The sequence below is a fragment of the Barbatula barbatula genome, assembly GCF_947034865.1.
Source record: "Barbatula barbatula genome assembly, chromosome: 25".
Taxonomy (NCBI): domain Eukaryota; kingdom Metazoa; phylum Chordata; class Actinopteri; order Cypriniformes; family Nemacheilidae; genus Barbatula; species Barbatula barbatula.
The window spans coordinates 3,918,725-3,941,193 of NC_136788.1; the positions used below are offsets into that span (position 1 = coordinate 3,918,725).

General features: G+C 39.7%; 2 protein-coding genes across 2 annotated transcripts in view; one reads left to right on the forward strand and one right to left on the reverse strand.

Moving 5' to 3' along the window:
- gas2a (growth arrest-specific 2a) overlaps window positions 1-17,433 on the reverse strand; it is a 27,202-nt gene extending 9,769 nt beyond the window's left edge. Inside the window, exons 1-4 of the mRNA XM_079449840.1 lie at window positions 17,248-17,433; window positions 13,843-13,995; window positions 8,685-8,809; window positions 2,227-2,368 (exon numbers count right to left, since the gene is read on the reverse strand). Of these exons, the coding sequence (XP_079305966.1) occupies window positions 2,227-2,368; window positions 8,685-8,809; window positions 13,843-13,990 (415 nt within the window). The 5' untranslated portion in view covers window positions 13,991-13,995; window positions 17,248-17,433. The remainder of the gene's footprint in view (window positions 1-2,226; window positions 2,369-8,684; window positions 8,810-13,842; window positions 13,996-17,247) is intronic.
- A 653-nt stretch (window positions 17,434-18,086) lies between these two features.
- fancf (FA complementation group F) lies at window positions 18,087-19,973 on the forward strand. Its single transcript, XM_079449793.1, has one exon. It carries the CDS (start codon window positions 18,266-18,268, stop codon window positions 19,268-19,270), a length of 1,005 nt encoding a protein of 334 aa, XP_079305919.1. The 5' UTR covers window positions 18,087-18,265; the 3' UTR covers window positions 19,271-19,973.
- Window positions 19,974-22,469: the final 2,496 nt, after the last annotated feature.

Below are 22,469 nucleotides of genomic sequence, written 5' to 3' on the forward strand. Positions count from 1 at the left end.
GTTACTCAAATATGCAAATAATCTATAATATAAATATTAGGATTTATCAAAAATATTAAGTGTATATCAAAAATATAATTTGTTAATAAAATGCTTTAAAAAGAAACGTATAATATACAGTATGTTCATTTTAGAGAAATTAACTGTTGGATTTTTAATACATTTATTTAGTCCTACTTAAGGAAAAAAAGATTATATCAAGTGAATATAGCTTTTTATTTTTGGGATATTTACTAAATCACTGAATACATTTTTTAGAGTGCATAACTCCTATTAAGTAAGCACACTGTAAGTGGATGTGTTGTAAAATACAAAGCAACTGTACTGTTCTGTACTACACTAAACAGTACAATATCACACTATAAAAGCAATCTGTAAATTGATATTATATGCTGTACTATACAATTTTATCACTTACACTTCATTTGCTTTGGATAAAAGTGTATAGTCTAAATGAATAATAATGTCCTATAACTTACAATATACTCATCTATACTGTACTGCACTATAAGGTACTGTACTATACTACAGTGCACTATACCACCCTGCATCTCTGGGTTACGACTATAGAATACATCTACAACAGCAAGCACTTGATCAATCTGTTTACACTGGTTTGCATTTCATGGTTTGTCGATTTTTTGAATATGCAAATGAAAGAGAGGATTGAAGAGCCGTGGCTGGAGTTTGCATCTGAGTGTTATACAATGGGACACAGCACATGTCACCACTACAGTACACACAAAAGAACACACTTCATCACAACAATACGCTCATATACTTTGAGCGGTGTGTGCGTGTAACTCCAGCAGGAAGAGAAAGGCTTCTTTCTGCATTCATAAAAATCGGAATTTACCGTCTCCCTCCCTCCATCACCTGATTCTGTCTTTCTTTATGCAGTTTGAGACTTGTTTTTCTCTCCAGTTGGCTTGAGTCAGAAGAAGAGGACAAAGAACCTGCTCCAAATGTCTACCTTAGAGGCCTCACGGTCTGTGAATCTGACGCTAAAGAGCGAGATACTGGGCTGCATAGCATTATTTCCAAAGGGAAATACAGAAAACACAGCTATATTTATACACAGACATGATAAGCGTAAATCTGCTACAGAGACACAGAGCAATCCATCTGTTTTAGATTGATTGCAGTTAAAGCAAATCAACCACATGTTTTATACATTTCAGCATATTGCAGTTTAATGAACGGCAAGACAGCAAAATAATCATGTTAACGTAATACCATTCCCATATAATAAACTGCAACTTAAATGATAGGGGAACAACAAGTCTTAAAGCAATACAGTATACAGAATAGAATTTAATTGTAAAGTGCAATATAGACGGTCTCAAAGCAACAATGTGCGCATGCGCACATTCACAAACATCTGAGTGCCTGTAGATTATTTCTGGAACAACAAGCAATAAGAAACTAAGAAGTGTTACTTGGCTAAACTTGCCTCACCAATATTTTGAATTTAGATTGCGATACCAAGCTCAACCACTAGATGTCAATGTGCCATACGGTTTCTTAAAGTGCGACAAAACTACAGGGCCCATTCAACAAATTGTTTATTTCACAAAATGAACATACAACAAAATTCAACAAGTTGTTTATTTAATACAATTATTATACACACAATAAAATAATAATCTAAATAATTTTTTACATAAATTAAATAAAATATCAATGATCATATTATCAGACACTAGCCAGACTGATGAACAAACACAGACCCAAACGGTCTTTTGCACAGCACAGAACAGTATGATACATTATGGTGTAGTATAGCACAGTATAGTGCACTGTTCTGTAGTACACTGTCCTATATTGCAGTAAAGTAAAGTGTTATATAGTAACATGTTACCTAAATTAAAAGTTTAAATTCCATATTATTTTCCATATGCCTTTGACCCAATGCAAATACATTTACATTAAACCAGAAAACCCAAAGCTCAGAAAAGAGCATTTGCAGTGTTCCACATTATATTAGTATGGCCTAACAAATTCTAAACATTATTAGGGGCTTGATGTTTGTATGCTTTGTGTATTTTTATGTTAAAGTATATCTTTTGTGTTGCTGAGGATTGGTGTAGGTCTACAAGGCAATACATCATACATTTGTGCTTTATGTTTCAGAAGTCACATGCAATTGCAACTGCTCAGAGTAAGGCATTTTAGCCATAATCCTTTGCCTGCATCAGGGATTTGTTTACAACGTATAACACTCACCCAGTCCATCAGACTCAAACAGACAGGTGTCGCCAACGCCCACCTCTCGACACCATGACAGGAAGTTGGCTGTGTTGTCCCTGGCAAAAAAGGAACCGGATGGGGCGCTGGCTCGGCAGGGAATCCTCCGACTGGGGATCAACTGAAAAAGTTTGTGTCTGCATTACAATGGGATCATAGACAGACATTTGCCATGAAAATCTGACGCATATGGAATGTCAGTGTAGTGACGCGTGGCCAACATAAAATGTGTTCTATATCTGTCTTCTGCTGGTCAACCGCTCACCAGGGTTTGGAATAAAGCTATAGTCATGATAAGTATGAAAACCTGTTCACACTTTTATAAGGGAAAGAGGGATTTTTGGAAGACCAGCTAAATCAGGAAAGAATGTTAATGTCCACGGATGCAAGGGGTTTAGGAGTTCTAGAAATCCCCTTTACTAGAAATTTCCTGTCCAACATCCATTTTTTGCTCCGTCTCTATTATCTGCTCTGATTATACACAATAACTCCCACAACACAACACATCCATCTATTCTATAATCTAGAGAATATAGAGTAACCGATAGTAACAGATAAATGCCTGCCTTAAGGGGGTAGTCTAAACAGGATTTACGCAGAAAGGTGTGATGAGATCATGTTGGAAGAATGCAGTCGTGACAGGAATGGATTGTTTCTCCTGCCTTTCCAGATCATTCTCCGGCTCTGTGAAAGATCGCTTAGCAATGTATTGGCTCATAATCTAAAGTGATGTTTGATATAGCATGTCTGTAGACTCGGCACTGTGTATCTTCTATCCCTGAGGAGTCGTGACCTCAAATATTCTTTACATCTGTGCCATTGTATTTCTCTCTCTCACACACACATTGATCAGCCGGCCCAGCATACAGCATGGCCTCTGACGCATAAAAACACTGCCAATCGAAGAAAATATTCATTTCATTATTACTAACCACAAAATATTTATATATTTATTAAGGCATTTACTGTATATAGAGTATAAACTCAGAAGAAACAGATAATAACCCTGAGATAAATGCATGACTAACATTGAGGTAAAGTTGTTTCAGGCTATTTATTATTTTCAGGGAATCACACATAGTAAAATCACAACTGTTTCTTACTGGACCAAAAAGTTAAAAAAGGCAACCCTCAAGTCTCTACAATATTTCAACCTGAGCAAACTGATTGTTTTTATTTGTGCTATTTTTAGAAAACGAGCGTGATGGTCCACCCCTAACCATGACCGTCACTGACTTCTATGAAAATGTACATCATAATAATCCTGTAAAAAACAGTAATAGAAACAAACGTAAAACAAAATTTTTTGTAAAGTAAAATAAAAAAATGTTCATGTTATTTTACACTCTACTCATACGTTTGCAGTTTATCTCAGTAACATTTTTAACATCACAATTGTTCTGTAAAATAAAATTCTGTTAAGTTACTGTTTTTTTCCAATTCGCTAAATCATAAATATGAATTGCCATGACATTGTGCTGGGCATTCACATATCTAGATATGGGTCCTTCTTGTGCTGTAAGCTTGTGGGATTTTTCTCTTAATGTGTTTACAATTATAAACTATCGACTGAAATGAAACACTTTGGAAATTCAATATTTCTCCCCTGAGACCCTTTGGTTCTGTTTCCCAGAAGTGAATCCTATGAGACAATCTCTATAAAACCATGGCATAAATGGACTATGTCAGCCAACATATGTACACGTAGCTGTATATGCCAGACACAGAGGTATTGTTTGATTTGTTTCTTTGTGTCCACTATGTTTCCTTAAATTAGTCATACAGTATACAAACTGAGCACAGTATGCAAACTTTATGCAATTCATGAAATACCCAGATGACATACTATGTTTGTCAAAATATAGGCTACAGAGCACACCACAGGGAACACTGCATAACCTATAATGGCAGTTTGCATAAATACAATTAAATAAAATTACGACTTGTGCTACATGGTCGTCTAAAGCCATCTGGAAGCTTTACTTTATTAGGAACAGACTCATCTGTTGTGATAAGACAAAGCCAAACCAGTCAACTACAGACTTTGACAAATACAGTCTATAAGTTGCACAGTGTAGTTTCTGTGCCATTATTCTTCTGGGACTCTATTAGTAGAACAGAAAAGCCCCATTCTGTGCATATAAGAGGTGGTTCTTGGCCAAGACAAGCAGAAATATTGTCTTAATTTACCCCTGAAAAAATCGCCTGATCTTAATGGTTTTCCCATCTGGGGGAGTTTTTCAACACTTAACAAGTCATAGCTTTCATTGACTCGCTCTGTTTAAAAGAGAAAGCTCGGTGATTTTCCAAAGTGCATCGTCTCACAATGCCAAGGTTTGGCAGGGGGTGGCAGGCGGCCATGATTTCAAACAAAAGACTTTGTGTGAGAAAGAACTACAAATACATTCACCTGAAACTGATATGCAGCAGTACGGCTGGATTTTGAATGCTAATTTTGGAAAACACGCAAACGTGTTGGCTGACACGCTAAAGTAATTTATGTTACTGCTGTGGAAATGCATTAAATGTGTATATCAGTGTTGAGAGCAGAGAACAAGAAAAATAACTTAATCATAATATTAATTCATTACATTTATATCGCGCTTTTCTGGGAACTCAAAGCGCTTTACATGGAAGGGGGAACCACCACCAATGTGCAGCATCCACCTTGATGATGCGACCGCAGCCACACCCACCACACACCAGCTGATTGGTCGAGAGGAGACAGAGTACGAAGCCAATTAGTACATTTGGGGATGATCAGGAAGCCATGATGTTTGGAGGAGAATGAGCGAATTTGGCCGGAATGCCGGGGTTACACCCCTACTTTTATTCCAAGGATATTTAAGGAACTTTCAACATACATTTTCATGATAATTTACTCACCCCTGTTGTCATCCAAGATGTTTATAAAATTTTTCTTTAGTCGAAAAGAAATTAAGGTTTTTGATGAAAAAGCTCGCTCACAACATCACGTATTTACGTGAGGGTCACGCTTGACGTAGGCGGAAGTACCGAGTCAGCGTTTACAAGTTGAATGTGCAAATACTAAGTCAAATGCTGTTTACAAAAAAGGGAGGGACAAGATGAGATGGATTTTTTCGCCCTGCCCTACCAACGTGAAGCGTGACCTTTTCAACGTAATAACGTATTACGTGAAGTCATGAGCATGCTTCGCAGAACAGAGCAAGGCGACCATTTGTTTTTATTAAGCATATACACTTGTACTTTTTTTTATAAATGAATGATCGTGTCACGATCGTGGAAGGAGAACCCAAGTGCAGGCAGCCAAAAACAGGGATGAAGGGGTTAACAAAAGCTTTAATGACAATAAACACAAAACAAAAACCCACGAGGGGGTAAAACAAGAATAGATAAATAATAACAAGGACTAGACTAGACTAGACTAGACTAGACTAGACTAGACTAGACTAGACTAGACTAGACTAGACTAGACTAGACTAGACTAGACTAGACTAGACTAGACTAGACTAGACTAGACTAGACTAGACTAATAATTCAAGATACGAATAATCCAACAAACAGGTAGCGCATGGGGAAAGGCATACAAAAGCCAAAGAACTTACAATGACCGAGCACAGGACAATGAACACGAGGATGTTTTATAGGGAGACAGACAAAGGATAATTAACAAGGGTCAGGTGTGGGTACTGAAACACTAATGGGAAGGCTAACGAGACAAAAGGGCGGGAAACACTGACGAGACAAGAGAAAGAACATGGCAAGTCTACATTTCATAAAGCCATGCCTTTCTCACACAAAACCTAAGGCTATGCCATGACTCCGCTGCAAGACCAAGAATAAACATGGCATGATAGCGGAGTCATGACAGATCGCTTCTCTAGATAAGACCTTTATGCATAGTCTGGTATCGTTTAAAGCCCTTTGAGGCTAAACTGAAACCGTAATTTTGACCGTCAACCGTTTGGAGTCCATTGAAGTCCACTATATGATAATAATCATTTATTTTCAACTAAAGAAAAAAATACATAAACATCTTGGATGACAACAGTGGTGAGTAAATTATAATGAAAATGTATGTTGAAAGTGAACAGTTCCTTAAATGAGTCAGGACCTCTGTTTTAATGTCTCATCCGAAGGACGGTGGTTTTTGTATGCTAATGGTATGCAAATGTGTTTCTATTGCAACAAGCTTTAGGATGATGGATGGTATTTATCTTTTATTTGTTCAATAGCAATGCTTTTAAAGAGGTACACTTAACAGCTGTATAACTCTTAGTAATATGATTGAAAGCAAAGAATAAAGCAGATCTGGGGAATTCAATTCAATTCAAGAATGCCAGGGTGACATATTTCATCTAGATTTATGCATCATCTGCTAACATTCTTTTAGATTTCAAAAGTTATTAAGAGGCTGTGAACATAAAGAGACCACTCCAGTTTTGCCTTAAATCAGCATTTCTGCATGTTCGTGGCATTATAGTCCAGTGTGTATTGAATTTACTCACCCTAACCAAAAAAGTATCACTTATTTCTGCAGATCACAAAAGAATATATTTTTTTAGAATGCTGGTAACCAAACTATTAATGTGGCATTCCTCAAAGTATCTTCTGATCCCAAACAAAATAGCAAATGTGTTAGAAACTCATGTTTTCAAAATGCTAATGTTCGTGTATTTCCTATAATTGGAAGAATAACATTGCTTTGTCGGTTGCCATGACTTTCATGACCATTCTCTACACAGGCCCTCTCTTCACTGTATGGCTTTGCATCTGTGGATCACAACAAGGAGATTTACATGTGGCAGTCCGTCGACATCTGTTTATAAAAGCTCTCAGAACATATGCCGACAGTTATCCTACAACTGTGTTTACAGTAGCTGACACATCTGTTAAACCACGTCTCCAACACTGCGATCCAAGTTCTTATGAACAGTCTTACTGATTAAATTCAGGCTTAAATACAAATATTTGTTTATATTCACCAAGCTTTAAACTTGTTTGAAATGAATAAATATGTTGAAAAGGGTCTGAAACACAACACGTGTCCAAACACGTTCAAATCAAAGCACAAGCTGAACGTGTCTGGATCACATGCACTAACCACTATAACATTCCCCAATGCTCCCCAGAAGTCAGAAGGAAAGCACATACATGATGTAAACACAGTGTACCAGTCTGTGAAAACCCAGCTTAAGTAATTTTTGTTATTTACTGTTTTATAGATAATGTATGTAAATAACATTCAGTGACAATATAACCTTAATATCTTTAAAGATGGGGTAACATGCTATTTCATGCGATCTGACTTCTTTACACAGTTAAACATGCTGGCTTCTTCTGCTTAATATGGTCAACTTGTCAAAAAACGACTTGTACGTTTGACGTAGTATTTCTGTGCTCGATTTACAGCACTCAAACTTGTTTCGGAAAGTTTGTTTTAAGTCTGTAAGTTTCATATCAGGGATCCTGTTCCTTTTGTTGGCCATTCTCCTGGAAAAGCATGCCCACGCGTCATCCACCGAGCAAAAGACCACGCCGCGCGCTAACGAGAGAGAAAGAGCACGCCCATCAATGCCACTTCACTTGGCTGACGGAAGTTTAGCTGTTTTTGTTTGGATGTTATATAAACTGGATATCACGCTGGATTTGTTTGAAACTGATAGATGGTGCGGACCCGACGCTAAAAGATGCCGGACATGAACCAAATACGGTAAGTCAAACTAAGTCATGTGTCTGTGTTTTGTCGGCAATCGGCATGTATGTGCATAATGTACACAACACGAAGGGATAATTCAATGATGTAATATGTGCTGCTTCTGTAGTTCCGTCCCCCCTGCCCGCCTCCAGCAGCTTGTATTTTTCCGGAAATATTGGTACAGCTGTATCTCTCTTTTATTAATTTGATCATACTAAATACTCTTTGAAGATATGACGTATGCAATACTACTGTATAGGTACTCAAGATTAATATGTGATTTGCAGAAACTGAGTGTTATCCCGTCTTTAATATCGACTGAGTAAGGCCATGTCAAAACTTTTAATCATAATGCAGTTGATGCTTGAAATCAAAACTTTAATGCACACAATCTCATATTTAGAGCCTTAAGCCTGGTTTTTACAAACAGGGTAATTTTTCAGACGAGAGTTGACCCTAAATCCCTTTAACAGATCTATGTGAAGCCACGTCATTTCCTGTTCTAAGCTTACTTGCGTTCTTATTTTATTAGCTTTGGCTATCTTCAGTTGACTGTGTACACATCACACTTTCTTTCAACATTGAAAAGGGGAAGCTCAAAGCAGCACACGACGCTTGTCGCTGGTGTTGAGCAGGCTCTCACTAGGAAGGGCTTTTTAACTTAAATGTTTGTAGTTTTCTAGCATGTTGTGTCATCACATATCAAATGAATAAAGATGCTGTTTGTGTCTTGTAGGAAATAATATTATATCAGTACCTTTCCCGGTGGAGTCAAGTCTGCGTTGTTTTGCCTGAACTTCTCCTGCAGAGTCTCAGCCAGCTGACACAACAGGAAACCGTTGTCTAACCTGTCCATGAAGCTTTCCGCAGTAATCTCGACACCTGACGGAAAAGATGATAGAAAATGATGGACATCTCACAAATGATTTAACTCTGTCATTGCCATATATATACAGTATATATATATATATATATATATATAAAGCAACTTAGTGTTGAATGTATTATTTGCATATTAAATGCAATGTATAGCCTAAAACTACACTAATTTAAATGCTGTTTAAGTCTACTTCCCTGTATACAAATTCAGATGGCACTTTTACATCCAGTTTGGCACCTTAATTCAAATTCAAGTCAAATGAAGGAACTGAATATGGATTAAAGACATTCACTTCTGAATGGTGCACAATCCCCTCTAGGTTTGATTCACAGATAAACACGCTCAGTCACAAAAACAGATGCTTAACTTGGAAGGACCCAGCTGATCTATTTTGCAATAAAAACACACTCAGAGAGAAACACAATACTACTATGATCAACATGTGGCGGCTGTATTTTACTGACTTCCAGACGATCATTCCTTTTCTGTGAGGTCACTGTGAAACAGGAGGTGGTGGCAGGGGGTTGGGATATCTGTGGAAGGAGCATATTTTCTCATCCACTCCATTTTATTTTGTTCATAGAGGGGCCGTCAGTGGTTGGGGGGTTCGGATGTTTTAATGAGTTCCAAATGTGGTAATTGAACCTTGCAGAGAGAAGACGGGGAGCCTGTGAAATTCCTTCTGAACATACCTCCTCTCTAGCAATATATTAGCCAAAGAAACTAAACAAACGCTTTTCCCAATATTCTGGATTGTATAACAAAACAACAGGTGAGAATTCGCGTAATACACTTCGCAAAGATTCGGTTGACCTGATCAACTAGCTTAGACTGTGTGTGCTCTGACGTTGTTTACTGCAGTTTTATTAATATAGCACTTTTCACAATGCACATAGTTTTAAGCAGACCTACAGACATCATATTGCAGCTTTAGTGAGAAGTTGCGTGTCAAGTAACATAAAAGAAAGATGGCTTGAAATGTTTATGATGACTACTTTTATTTTAAAAGTTGATGTTTGCAAACACCACTGATCAACATTGCAACTACACATATAAAAAAGTAATGCAAAAAAGTACATTACAAGAATGGAGAAAGACACATCATGTATACACATAGCTCTTCATGGTTGTTTTCCTGCAACATACTGTAGATCAATTTCTCAGTTGAGCAGCTATTAGTCTAAAAACATAACACGGAGACAGACATAAGCCACTAAAGAGGCTCTCGACAGGCTTTGCGAAATGAGCGGTTGGTGTGTGGTTATATATGAAGCCCCTATGCGGCCCATTGCGGCTCCTGGCTTCCATTTGCTTCAGGCAGACCAAAGACAAAGCCCTGGTTTTAGCTGGCTGTTTGAGGCCTGAAAGCTGCCAGAAATTCCACAGACATCCCCCTCTATCCACACACACACACAACTGAAGCCAAAACTATGACACACTACCATTCTTTTCTGCTCATAATTCGTGTCCTGGATTTGAATCACTTCAAGTGATCTGTATTCAGGTTCTGATTAATGCAGGGAAATGTAGGGAAAATGAAGATTTACAAAGATAGATGGGATTCATCAAAACAACAATGACATATTTGCAGATGTTGGATACACATTAGGGGCCACATAAATTTTAAGTATACATAACTATAAATACCTTTAAAAATTTATAATGCAGGTTCGCTATATTAAAAAGTAAGATGAAGAGATACTGCAGAGGAAAGAGAACTCTCAGGATGCCTGTCTAGTGTGTCTTTTGGTTTTTGTTGATGTTTTGTTTCGTGTGAGCACATGGCCTGGTTGACAGCCTGCCATGTGCTTTCTTGTCATTGTGGTTTGACCCCGCCCTCTCGTGACCTCGTTAATTATCTCGTTATTGTTTCAATCTCCTCGCTTGGTTTTGGTCATTGTCTTCTCTCTTTCCCCTCTTGTTCCTCGTTTGTGTTCTTCATTCCTTTATATTCCCTGTGTTTCTCTTATCCTGTGTCAGATACATTTTTATGTTTTACCACTCTGACTCCCCTGTGTTGTTACTACTGCCTAGCACTGACTGCCTTAAGGTGGAAGTATGGTCCGTCCGTCCGTGCGCGGGCCACACAATGCCATTTTCGTCATCAGTAGGGTCCGCACACCCCGCCCATGTGCAACCCTTTTTTTGAGACCACGCCGACGTGCCTTGTAAAACAGCGCATAGGCGAAAAAGTGCAGACACGGAGGCAGAATGTCTAGTATTCCGGGACCTTTAGTCCTAGCCCAGTTTAAATCTTTTGTATCCACCCTGACAGCCCTGTCTTGAAAGTCCTGTCTTGTTTTTGTTACATTCTACCAGGTAACACCCTTGTCCTGTTTCGGCCCCCAAGCTGTTGCCATCTGTTAAGTGTCCTGCCACTTCCCAGTGGATTAATCTTGCCTCGCGAGAAGGCCACGGGTCAAGCTTCCCTCCCCATGGACTGTCTCCCGTTTATCGCCCACCTGTGACTGTCTGACGGTTATTTAGTTTTTTATTTGTCACTGCTTGTTTATGATATTTAATAAAGCTCTCTGTTACACCGCACTTGAATCCAGACTCCCATCCCTGACAGAATGATCTGATCAAATATGGATTCAACAGGGTTGGATCTCCACATGCTGGAGTTGCTTCTCCGGGCCCAGGTTGCAGAACTGCAGGCTAACCCCAAGGAGTTGCAGCTCACGGCCGCCACTGGCCGTTTTTTCTCGTCTACCGACTGTCCTGAGAGTACACCCTCACCTCACCTCTTGAACACACGTATGTACGATGGTGAGTCCCACTCATGCCGGTTCTTCTTGTTTCAGCGCACTGCCCTGGTGACCCTGCAGTCCCCATTGTACCCTCCTAAGTTTCAAAGGTGGCATTCACCATATCATGGCTCACCAGTCAGGCAAGGGAGTTAGGACATACGGTGTGGGAGGCCCGTACGCCCTTCTGTCAAGAGTTCAGGGAGTTCTGCCGGAGTTCTAGGTCTTCACTCCCCAGGAGTATGACGACTCGTGGGTGGTGTAGAGGAACCATCTGAGCTTCTGGAACCTACATCATGCATCCCTCCCAGCGCTCTCTCCCGATCACCTTACAGACAATTTCGGTGAGAGCAGAGGTGGAGGGCTACTGAAAGAGCCAAGTCGGCTGCTGCATTCCCTCAGCTGGCACGAGAGTCACCTATAGCTTCCCTCATGCCGGCCTCTAACTCAGCCCCCCTTGAGCCGGTCAAAGAGTCTGCTGCAGCTTTTCCCGAGCTGGCCACAAGTCTGCTGTAGCTTCCCTTCAGCCGGCCACCGAGTCTGCTGCAGCCTCCCCATGACAGCCTCAGAGTCAGCTGCAGCCTTCCCCATACCTGCACCAGAGTCATCTGCAGCCTTCCCCAAGCTGGACACTGAGTCTGCTGCAGTTTCGCCAGACCGCGTATCCAAGTCAGCCACAGCTTTCCCAGCTCCAATGTCAACTGCAGCTTTTCCCGAGCCAGCCACTGAGTCCCCCATGCCGGCCTACGGGGCATCTGCAGCCTTCCCCGAGCCGGCACCAGAGTCATCTGCAGCCTTCTCCGAGCTGGCCTCAAAGTCAGCGGTAGCCTCCCCAAAGCCGACCACTGAGTCTTCCCTAACTCCTCTGCTGCAACTTCCCCATCTCCCATGTCTGAGTCTGCTGCAGTTTCCCAGGGCAGATAGGCCCTCAGTCAGCGTCCGCTTCTCTGTAGCCGCCCATAGAGTCAGCTACGACCTCCCCAGAGCCATCCACCGAGTCAGTTGCAGCTTCCCCCGGACCTGCTTCCAAACCAGCGGCTGTTGTTGCTTCCCCCCCTTTTCTTTTCTTCTGGTTCTTGGGCTTCCTGTCTGTTCGTCTTGGTGGGTGTCTCCTTCCTTTTGGAACGCGTGGTGGCGCTCCGGGGGGGGGGTTGTACTGTCGGAACCCTGTCTAGTGTGTGATGTTTTTTTCCCTTGTGTTGATGTTTTGTTTTTCGTGTGAGCACATGGCCTGGTACTTGGCCTGGTTGACAGCCTGCCATGTGCTTTCTTATCATTGTGGTGTGACTCCACCCTCTCTTGTGACTCCACCCTCTCGTTAACTATCTCGTTATTGTTTCACTCCACTTACCTGGTTTTGGTCATTGTCTTTTTTCTCTCTCTTCTTGTTCCTAGTTTATGTTTTGATTTCCTTTCCTTTATATTCCCTTTGTTTCTCTTGTCCTGTGTCAGACCGTTTATGAAGTTTTACCACTTTGACTCCCCTGTGTCGTTACTACTGCTTAGCACTGACTACCTTAGTCCTACCCCGTTTTTATTTTAGTTTTTGTAACCACCCTGACTGCCCTGTCTTGAAAGCCCTGTCTAGTTTTTGTTAATATCTCCCGGGTAACACCCTTGTCCTGTTTTGGTCCCCGAGCTGTTGCCATCTGTTTAGTGTCGTTGCACTTCTGTGATCTTAGTCTTCAGCTCTGGCTATCACGCCTCTTGAGTCTGCCACGGGTCCAGTTCCCTCCCTGTGGATAGTTCTTCCCAGTGGATCCATCTCTCCTCGCAAGTCAGCAAAGGGTCTAGCTTCCCGCCACGCGGACGGTCCCCCGTTCATCACCCCCCTGTTACTGTCTGACTCTTGTTTTGTTTTTTTAATTGTTGCTGCTTGTTTTTTGTATTTAACAAAGCTCTCTGTTACCCTGCACCTTAATCCAGACTTCCATCACTGACACAAACACCATGAGCATATTTAAGCATCACACAAAAGACACACAGTGAATCAGGATATGCCCAGAGCAACCTATGCAAACACAAGACGTTTACAGTATTTCCTCATGAACAGAACACACCAGTAGAATCAAAAAGGGCCTATGACATAGACTTGAAGAATACCTTATAACTTAGTTAAATTGACATGAGTGACATAAAGATTTCAGGACATGTTGTGTTTTGCCTGCTGGTCCCATTATGGGATGCTGGTGAGCCACCTAGCTTATGCAGTGGTGACCAACTAGACTAACAAAAACACACCCTGAATCAGAATGTACAAATGTAGAAATGCATTATAAATGACCTACCCAACATGCTGGAGAGCCAAAGGGCCAGGTCTTCCTTCATGGGCAGTAGACTGGCCTCATGCCGGCTGGCCAACCATTGACTGTACTGCTGTAGATCTGTGAGACCGGGACCTGCAAGCTGCTGCTTACTGCTCAGAGGACTAAACATCGCTTCTGAAAGCAGAGAAAGAGAGGTATATCCATGGGTTCTGAATCACATTCCCTCAATCATCTGAACACCCAAACAAATGCTTCACTTTCCCACGGAGCACTACCATTGTCTTTCTGCCCTAAAGTCCTTCTGATCACTCAAGTTGTTTACCATTTTACAGGAGACTCTTATCTTATTTCCTGGTCCTCACATCATTATCCAGCTCTAGGCTTTTCTCTACTGTGAAAAAACATTTTAAAACAGAACAGTCACACTCTGTGGCTTCTCTTCAGTCCACCCCTGCCTTAGTGTGAATCTCCTTGACCAAACACTATGAATCATAATATGAAAAAACATAGTTATAGTTTATTTCTTACCCCATTGGCAAAGTTTCTTCTTTTAAAAATAAATGTTATAACATATTGTTTAATATAAACTACAAAATATACTCGTTTATACTCATACTTGATCTCAACTCTCTTACTCAACCCCAAATGAACACAAAATCATCTGGGAAAAAACATCAGATGGCCGAAGACTGCAGATATGAGGGGATGTATTCGCTATTCAAAAGGCATCTAACGGATTCTGTCCTCGTTCTAGTTGGGGTAACAATACCAAAACATCTCAGTGGGTTTCTCTTTTTCTCAACCTTTTCCAGCACAGGAGCTCTTTCAGAAGGAAAACACAGCAAGAAAGAAAATGAAAGAGGAGATTTAGGTTTATCTGATGGATCCTTGGCAGGTAAAGTGAACTCAGGCGTTCTTTTCTGTGGAGCAAGGAAAATATACAGATTGACTTTCTTTTCGCTTTCGTCTGCCAGCCATTCAGCCAGCCTGTCAGCCCACGATAACAATGTAACAATTGTCAAATTCAACTCCTCATTCTCAGGTTGCTTAGCTGGATGCAGGAGAGGCTAAACTTGGAAAGAGGTCTTTGTTCGGCAGTTGACAATATTTACACTTCTCAGAACTCAAAATTCTCATGCGTCTCTGGAATTCACATGTGATGCGCAGTGCATTGTGGGGAAGGGGAATTCCCGCCAAATGCTGGGTGGCACTGCATATTGTCGCCACATTTCTCCATGAATAATTTTCCCAAAACACTATCACTGCAATTAATACATTCTCACCTTTAATGTCATATATTATTCATAAGCAATGCTTTCATGTGCAAGATACTCAGTGATTAAAGTGTTTGCAGAGTAAAAGTATATTTGTATACATTGCCGTAAATGCAAAGAGCAGATGGATGTCACAGTGAGATATTACTGCCTTAGTCAAACAAGGAACACTTACAGGGAAACTTTTGTTTTTTAACTATTTAACAGCGCTGTGTCATACAAACACGACTTTTATCCAATGGATGAGAAGACGGTAGTGAATTAATTAAGTTAAATTAAGAGGCTGTGACATCCGTCAATCAAACTGTAGACCGGGTGGCAATCCTTCACATGTAAACTTGCCAGATAAAGCTGCGTTCAAACTAGACTCTGAGCATGCGAAATTCTTCAGACGGTGCTGCGAAAATGGGCAGGGGATATTACTCCATCTTTTGTTACATTTCTGTAACGAAAGGTCACGCTGTGACATTTTGATCTTCTATTTGTCTCACATGACGCGAATTCGCAGGTCAGATTTCACCAAACTTGAACTTAACCATGCAGCGAAATGTGAAATATCCTCTGACCTCTGAGGGAATGGTCTGTAATTGTATGACCCATTACATCCATCACTTCCATCTATCTATCTCTGCATGATCAGCTGTGTTGAATTTAAAAATATGATCATGTGTGTTTTCTGAGCGATGTGGTTTAAAAAAGCCGGACTCCAGATCCTGAAATCTAAAAAATATGGGGTTGTTTTTTGAACCCATGGTGGACAAAACGAATCATTGGGGTTTTGATTTCCTCTATGCTGGGTTGTATGAAAATAACCTTTTTTTACAGTGTACGTTTTCTTATTCTTATTCTTATTTCCTATAGCTAATTCTGACAGACCAGCATTCTCTTAGTCATTTAGACAGAATATCACCATTTGCTGCCATAAAAGGTTCAGGCAATCACATAACCATCATCTAAAAACACATGATCGCAAAAGCAAACCCCCATACTTCTTACACATGGAAAGGAAAAGTGCATTTATCACCTACGTCACCAATACAGTGTGAAACATTAATATTGAGGTTATATTGAACATAATATTCTTTGAAAGGCAAGATTTATAAAAATATAAACTGTTATAAGCAACTGTTGAGAAAGATTGAAGGTTTCCCCTGTTATTTCATATGAATTTTCCAGTCATAAAGCTGTAAACCAGAAGCAGCTTGACCTTTTCCACTTATATTAAGTTATTATCAGAGCTGATTACATCCAGTATTCAAAGTAACCAAAGACTTATCTAAAAGACTATTAATGCCGCCCTGTCAAGTTATATAAATAATTAAAATACTGTAGATGTATGACTGCACTGACTTCCATAGTGCAGAAATTTGGAGCCATGCTCTAACCACTGAGCTAAAGGAAAGCTAATATTTATATTTATGCTTGCACATCTGATTCTATTGTAGTTATTTGAGCCGAGATGATGTGTCATGTTTGTGTCCTTAAGCATTGGAGGGTAAAACACTTACACACACAAAAAATACATATTTTGTCTGCATCTATACATTTCATATGATATAATCTGACCTCCTGCATAAATTCAGTTCAAAGTTCAAGTTTATCTGACATTACAAAAGATAGTGCTTAGATTGAAATCTATTTCTTTTGAACAATCTAAATTCTGTCTATGCTGTCTGCACATTCCAGCAGACTGATTTTAATTATGTTTACAAGCTTTTGGCCATTTACTTTAATTATTATTTCAAAGGCACTATAACTATTTAACCGAGGCAGCTGGAATAGAAAAAAAACACGCAGAGTGCCCTTTAAAAACAAAAATAATAAAAAGTCTGTATTTTCTGGTCTCGACTGTAATCATTCAAAGCTGCTGGCAGTCATTGTCTGTTTTTGACACTTAAAGAGAAACCACAATTGCATAAGGACTTCATTGTACAGCCAATTAAAACTCTGAGATGAATTCCTCCCAAAACGGTTCTGCAATATTTTTAACACACCAAAATAACTTATCAAGTAAGTTGTACATGTGTATATATTAATCAGTTAGTAAAAATAATAAAATGTAATTAAAGTAAATGAACGAATAGAAATGAATAATTAAAAAATGATAAATGTTTAAAAAAGAGAACGCATGTAAATTTGTTTAAACACTCACCCTCTCGAATCAACCGCTTGCAGTTCGTCAGCTCTTTAACAGCAGACTGAAGTTCCACATGAATTCATGCTTTTCTCAAGCACAGGACTGCACACTGTTCTTCATAATATTCAGACTCAAAGATCCGACTGTCATTGCGGCTCTCAGTTGAAAGTGCGTTCATGCAAAACAGAACAAACTGTGTGTGCGCGCCTCCTCTCCCTGACACGCGAAACATGACGCGTCTTAGCACGACACGTCTCTATTTCACCGTTAAAATGTACGATGCTTTAGGAAGTATAATGACGAATAAAAAGTGATTTATTTCCTATTCGAAACCAAAATGTACATTTATTTATATAATAAACCAGCCATGCTGAGCTTCAGGAAAAGTACATGAGTTCAATAAACAAAAACGCAATGTAATGAAACGTAAACTTGACGAAAAAGACTCAAATTTAGTCAATTTTGACTAAAACATCCTGTACAAAAAGTGAATTTACACTAAAACGAACAAATAACGCATATTTACTATATTAAAGTAGCCTATATATGTATTGTGTATACTAACATAGCAAAACGTTGACATTAAAATATCACACATACATATATATATAGTTCAACAAAAGAAAAACACTATATAATGCAACGTAAACTTGACGTAAAAAACGAAATGGAAAAAGCAACAAAATATATTTACATATTATAAAATATCATGTAAAATCAAAGAAAATTAAACAGTGCACTTTAAATGTAATAACAAATAGTTATTTATGTTATGACATTCTGAAATTAAAGTTTGTTTATAAAGTTGGACAGACTAGCTTTTAACAACTTTTATTATGAAAACTGACACAGAAGTGCAGAACTGCGATGATTGCGTCACGCGCGTTCTCCGCCAATAGCGATGCAATGATACAGCATGCTGTTTGGTGCCACGAAATCCACGTTTCTCTTGTTTGTATGCGTCAGCGCAGCGTGTTCTGTGTGTATTCTTGAGTCTGTGCTCGTTTAATGCAGCGGGAGAAGAGCGTCAGTGATGGATGCCGTGTTAGGGCGTCTACAGCAAGTCGTGGAGTTACTGGCTGTCTCTCGGATGGACTGTGTGAATGAATGGGATCATCAGACCGTGCTCAGGGCGTTCGAGTGGGCTCGGTACTGCGAGCACATCCACGCTCTATCCCACTCGAATCCTGCACTCAGATCCGCGCTGGAGTCCCGCCTGCACGACACCAACCGGCGGCTGCGGGGAGCATTGCCCTCATACTCTCCGGTCATGATGTCTGAACTGGCTCAATGTCAACACAAGCTGCTCGTTCATTTACTCAGAAATCCCTCTTCACCCTCCTCTGTTATCCACGTGTTTTCCCTCGATCGCAAAACGGGGTTTGATGTGGACCAGACCCCCCTTATCACGGCTAAATCCGCCTTAAAAGTGTTGTGTTCCAGATCGGACTGGACTAGTTATTCCGGGTTACAGGTTGAAACGGAGGTAAGAGGCAAACTACTCGAAAATCGTCTGAAATCAACACTGGCTCAGTGTGGTAATGACGATTCAGCGAGAAATCTGCTGGATTCAATCCTACGCGACAGCGCAGGGAAAATGGAAAACCTGTATGACGTCATAGCAGCCGCGCTACTCGCCAGTGATGACGTATCTCGCGATGTCATCCTCGACTGGCTTATAGGCCACGACGGATGTTTGAGTAAATTCTGCAGATCGATGTCTCCCAGGCTTTGCTGCGTCCTGTCGAGAGAGGCTGTGACGTTTCGGCGGGCTTACTGTGACGTTTTGCAACGGTGGGCGAACAGCCTGGAGTATGACGTCATGCGGGGCGCTTGGGTACCGACGTGTTCTATAACGTCAGAGGAAACGGTGACATTTAATGTCATATTTGATCGATTTGGGGCTTTGATAAGTTCAGGGTCGCCAGTGAAAGAGGAGACAGAGACCAAAATCGCAGAACTGAAAGTGGAAAGTGGGGACTTTGATGTTAAAGGTGTCAGTGTTTGGACAGATCTCATACTTCAGCTGAAGGTGTAACGTGGACCACATTTAATGGAAATAGGTCATATTTCAAATATGTCATGCAGTAAAAAGTCCTGTTTAAGAATAGAAGTACACTTATATGTTGTTGTTATTCTTTTGCAAAATTATTCTTGTCTTATTTTCTTTTTGAAAATGATGATGAAATTATTTTAAATTATCTTGGATTCACTTTTGTCAAATATTTATACTTTTAAAAAATCTATTAAACGATGTCCCTCAGCATGTAGAGAAAAAAAGTTATTTATTTTGCGTATGATATCTCGGGTTTCCAGCAGGCAGGGGGAGACAGCGTCCCTCACTATCGCCCATGTCCTTTCTTTGACAGCTGGCATTGTTGTTGTACATTGTAAGTTTCGATTGTATTTATCTGTTTTTACATTAAAATAGATGATTGAATACATGAACACCAGGGATGCCCCATTACAGAAAACCTGAAAATATTAGAATTTTAAAATAGGGATTTATATCTTAAACATTAAGGCAGTACAACTGAAAATTTCATTTTTGGCACTTATACGGTTTGCGTTTTATATTTATACTCGAGCAGATGAAAGAAAACTGCACTGAATAGGCTGCATGACAGATGGTGGCATCTTTGTCACCTTGGCAACCATTGGCATTAGTCTCAGAATTTCATTTGAAATTGAAGAGACGAGGCAGCACATGCATGCGCCTCCTTAAATTGGTCCCCGGGGATGCAGAGAGATGCGTGCTTCATCGGCTGGTTTCATATGTCTGTCACATTAGGGAGGAGGAGAATCTACATCGACCAGGGTCACTCCACATTTAATGATTTATGAGGTCACACAAGGTTGTTGAAACCAGCAATCAAACCTCATTGTTGATGAAATCTCAATAGCATTGTATTGCTTGTTGATTCTTTATATGAATACGTTAATAGCTTCGTTAAGAGGATCGTGTGTATTAAGTGTTCTATACTTTTTTAAGTCAACATAAAATCGGCCATCTAATCGTAGCGCAGTGCATTTGACATCCTATGACATGCAATAAGATAATAAGACAACTGATTTAGTTGAACCTGTGGTTCTTATCACGTGGAACATGTTAACCGTCAAAGATTGAAGAGAAAAGCAGTTTAATTGGGCGTAACATTATTTAACCAGGAGTGTAGAGAGTCTAAAATGTAGTTTTTAACTAGTGTATCATGGCTCAGAGATGATGCAGTTTCTCAGACGCTTCGGTACTTTTTTCTTTCACCCTTGTCTCCTTGGAAACAATGAAAACGTGTTTTCTCAGCTCAAATATGCACAGAGAAAGCAGCTGGGTGCTCTTGCTGTGAAAACACAACCCGCTCCATGTGAATAATCAAAGGCGTGACTTCCTGCCTTAGAAAGCAATTCAACGGCCTTCTTTTTCAATTGCTTTAAATATGTTAATGTCATTATTCTGCCACAATTCAGATATTTTTTAATTACTAAAGAATTTGAAAAGCCTTTTTTTCGAAGATGGAGCATCTTTATGCAGGAATGTATTTAATGAATGCATTATTGACCATACTATGACATACAGTATGTTTCTTATCTTCTTATTATACATTTATACATATTATATCTTCAGCAAAGGTGAAACATTAAAAGCAATTTATTTTGAACAAAACTGTAATATCTGGAGAAAGCTCTCTGTAAGGATCTTTGTTCATTGTAATGGCTTCAACAAAACATATTTTTACACACATGTTTTTGATCCAGTCACCCTGCACCAAGGCGAACCTTAAAGGAAAAGTGACCGGGTGATTTCATTTTCTAAAACACCTAATACTCTTTTTAGTGGCTTCCTAAAATAATGCTTTATCAGCAGCTGTTTCAATGTGTCACTACACAAAGGTCGGCCGCCATATTGGAACAGTCAAAGCAGGCCCATAAACAGAAATGTTGAGAGCAAGTTGACTGTTTCTGCAGCTGTTACATGGGGTTGTGTAGTCAAACATTGTAATACAACAAGGCATATGCTTTCAGAGTACAACTTTTTAAAACATTAGTAGTATTGATTTAAAGGAGTAGTTCAATATAAACTGCCACGGAGTGCCTTCAAGTACTATGTAATCACGTTGGAAAGGTCACAAATTAAGTGTAAGTTCCAACCAGTGTTTACGTGTGTGAAGAAAGCAGTCCGTTCAAAAGTTCTTGGATGTTGAATGACACAGTATATGTCTTCACGTACGATTAATGTTTAAAATTGTCACTTTGTGTGTCAAATCTATGTGACTCGTAATCTTTCCAACATGATTGCATTATACGGAAGTCGTGGACGTGGATCGCAGAGGCAGTAAAGCAGTGTATTTATGTCTAATAAGTATACATTACAGTATTAGGATCATTTTTTATTTCATTCCGACTTTAACGGAACTTGAAATGTTGAGAGAATTGGTTTCATGTACAGCTGCTTTGTAACAATGAAAACTGTAAAAAGCGCTATATAAATAAAGTTGTCAAGTCAAGTCAGCTTTATTGTTATTGTTACAGCTTTATTGTTACAAAGCAGCTGTACAAGAAAACATTGACTACAAGCAAATATAAGGTTATCCAAGCTGGCAAAACTCCCTGTCTAATAATATACATTATGAAAGTCACTTATGCTATTTAATTTATGGATTCCTCTCACAATAATACACCAGTGTGAGACATCAATATTAGGATAATGGCTTTTGTTTAGCTTTTACAGATGATGTCTGTCCTACGGCAGACCCCGGTCACAAGGTCTTCACTACACCAGCAGAAAGAGGCCAATCTGATTGAATTGAAGTCAATGGGGGACATGCATGAGTACACTAAATACTGATTTATTTGTGGAAACACCTTATAAATTGACTTGCTGTCTACAGATATTCGACATGTTTATCACGACATTAATTCCTGTGGAATTTATCAATGTGGATTGAATGTCGTATACCTAGGCCATTGTGGTCAATTTTGACCATTAAGCTTTTCCAATAATACGGATGCAGAGGTTGACATCTGAAAGCCATATTCGTTCAATGTAATATTGTTGAAAGTTATCTGCATACTAAATGACATTCAGAGAACACTTCATCAAAATAACCGAGACACTGCTTAATTACCGTGGCACACGCAGAAGTATGTAGAACATATGTTTCATGTAAGCACACACCTTCATTATTTGAAGAGAGCTGGTGTGTGTGTGCTGGGGGTGGGGTGATAACAACACCAGCGAG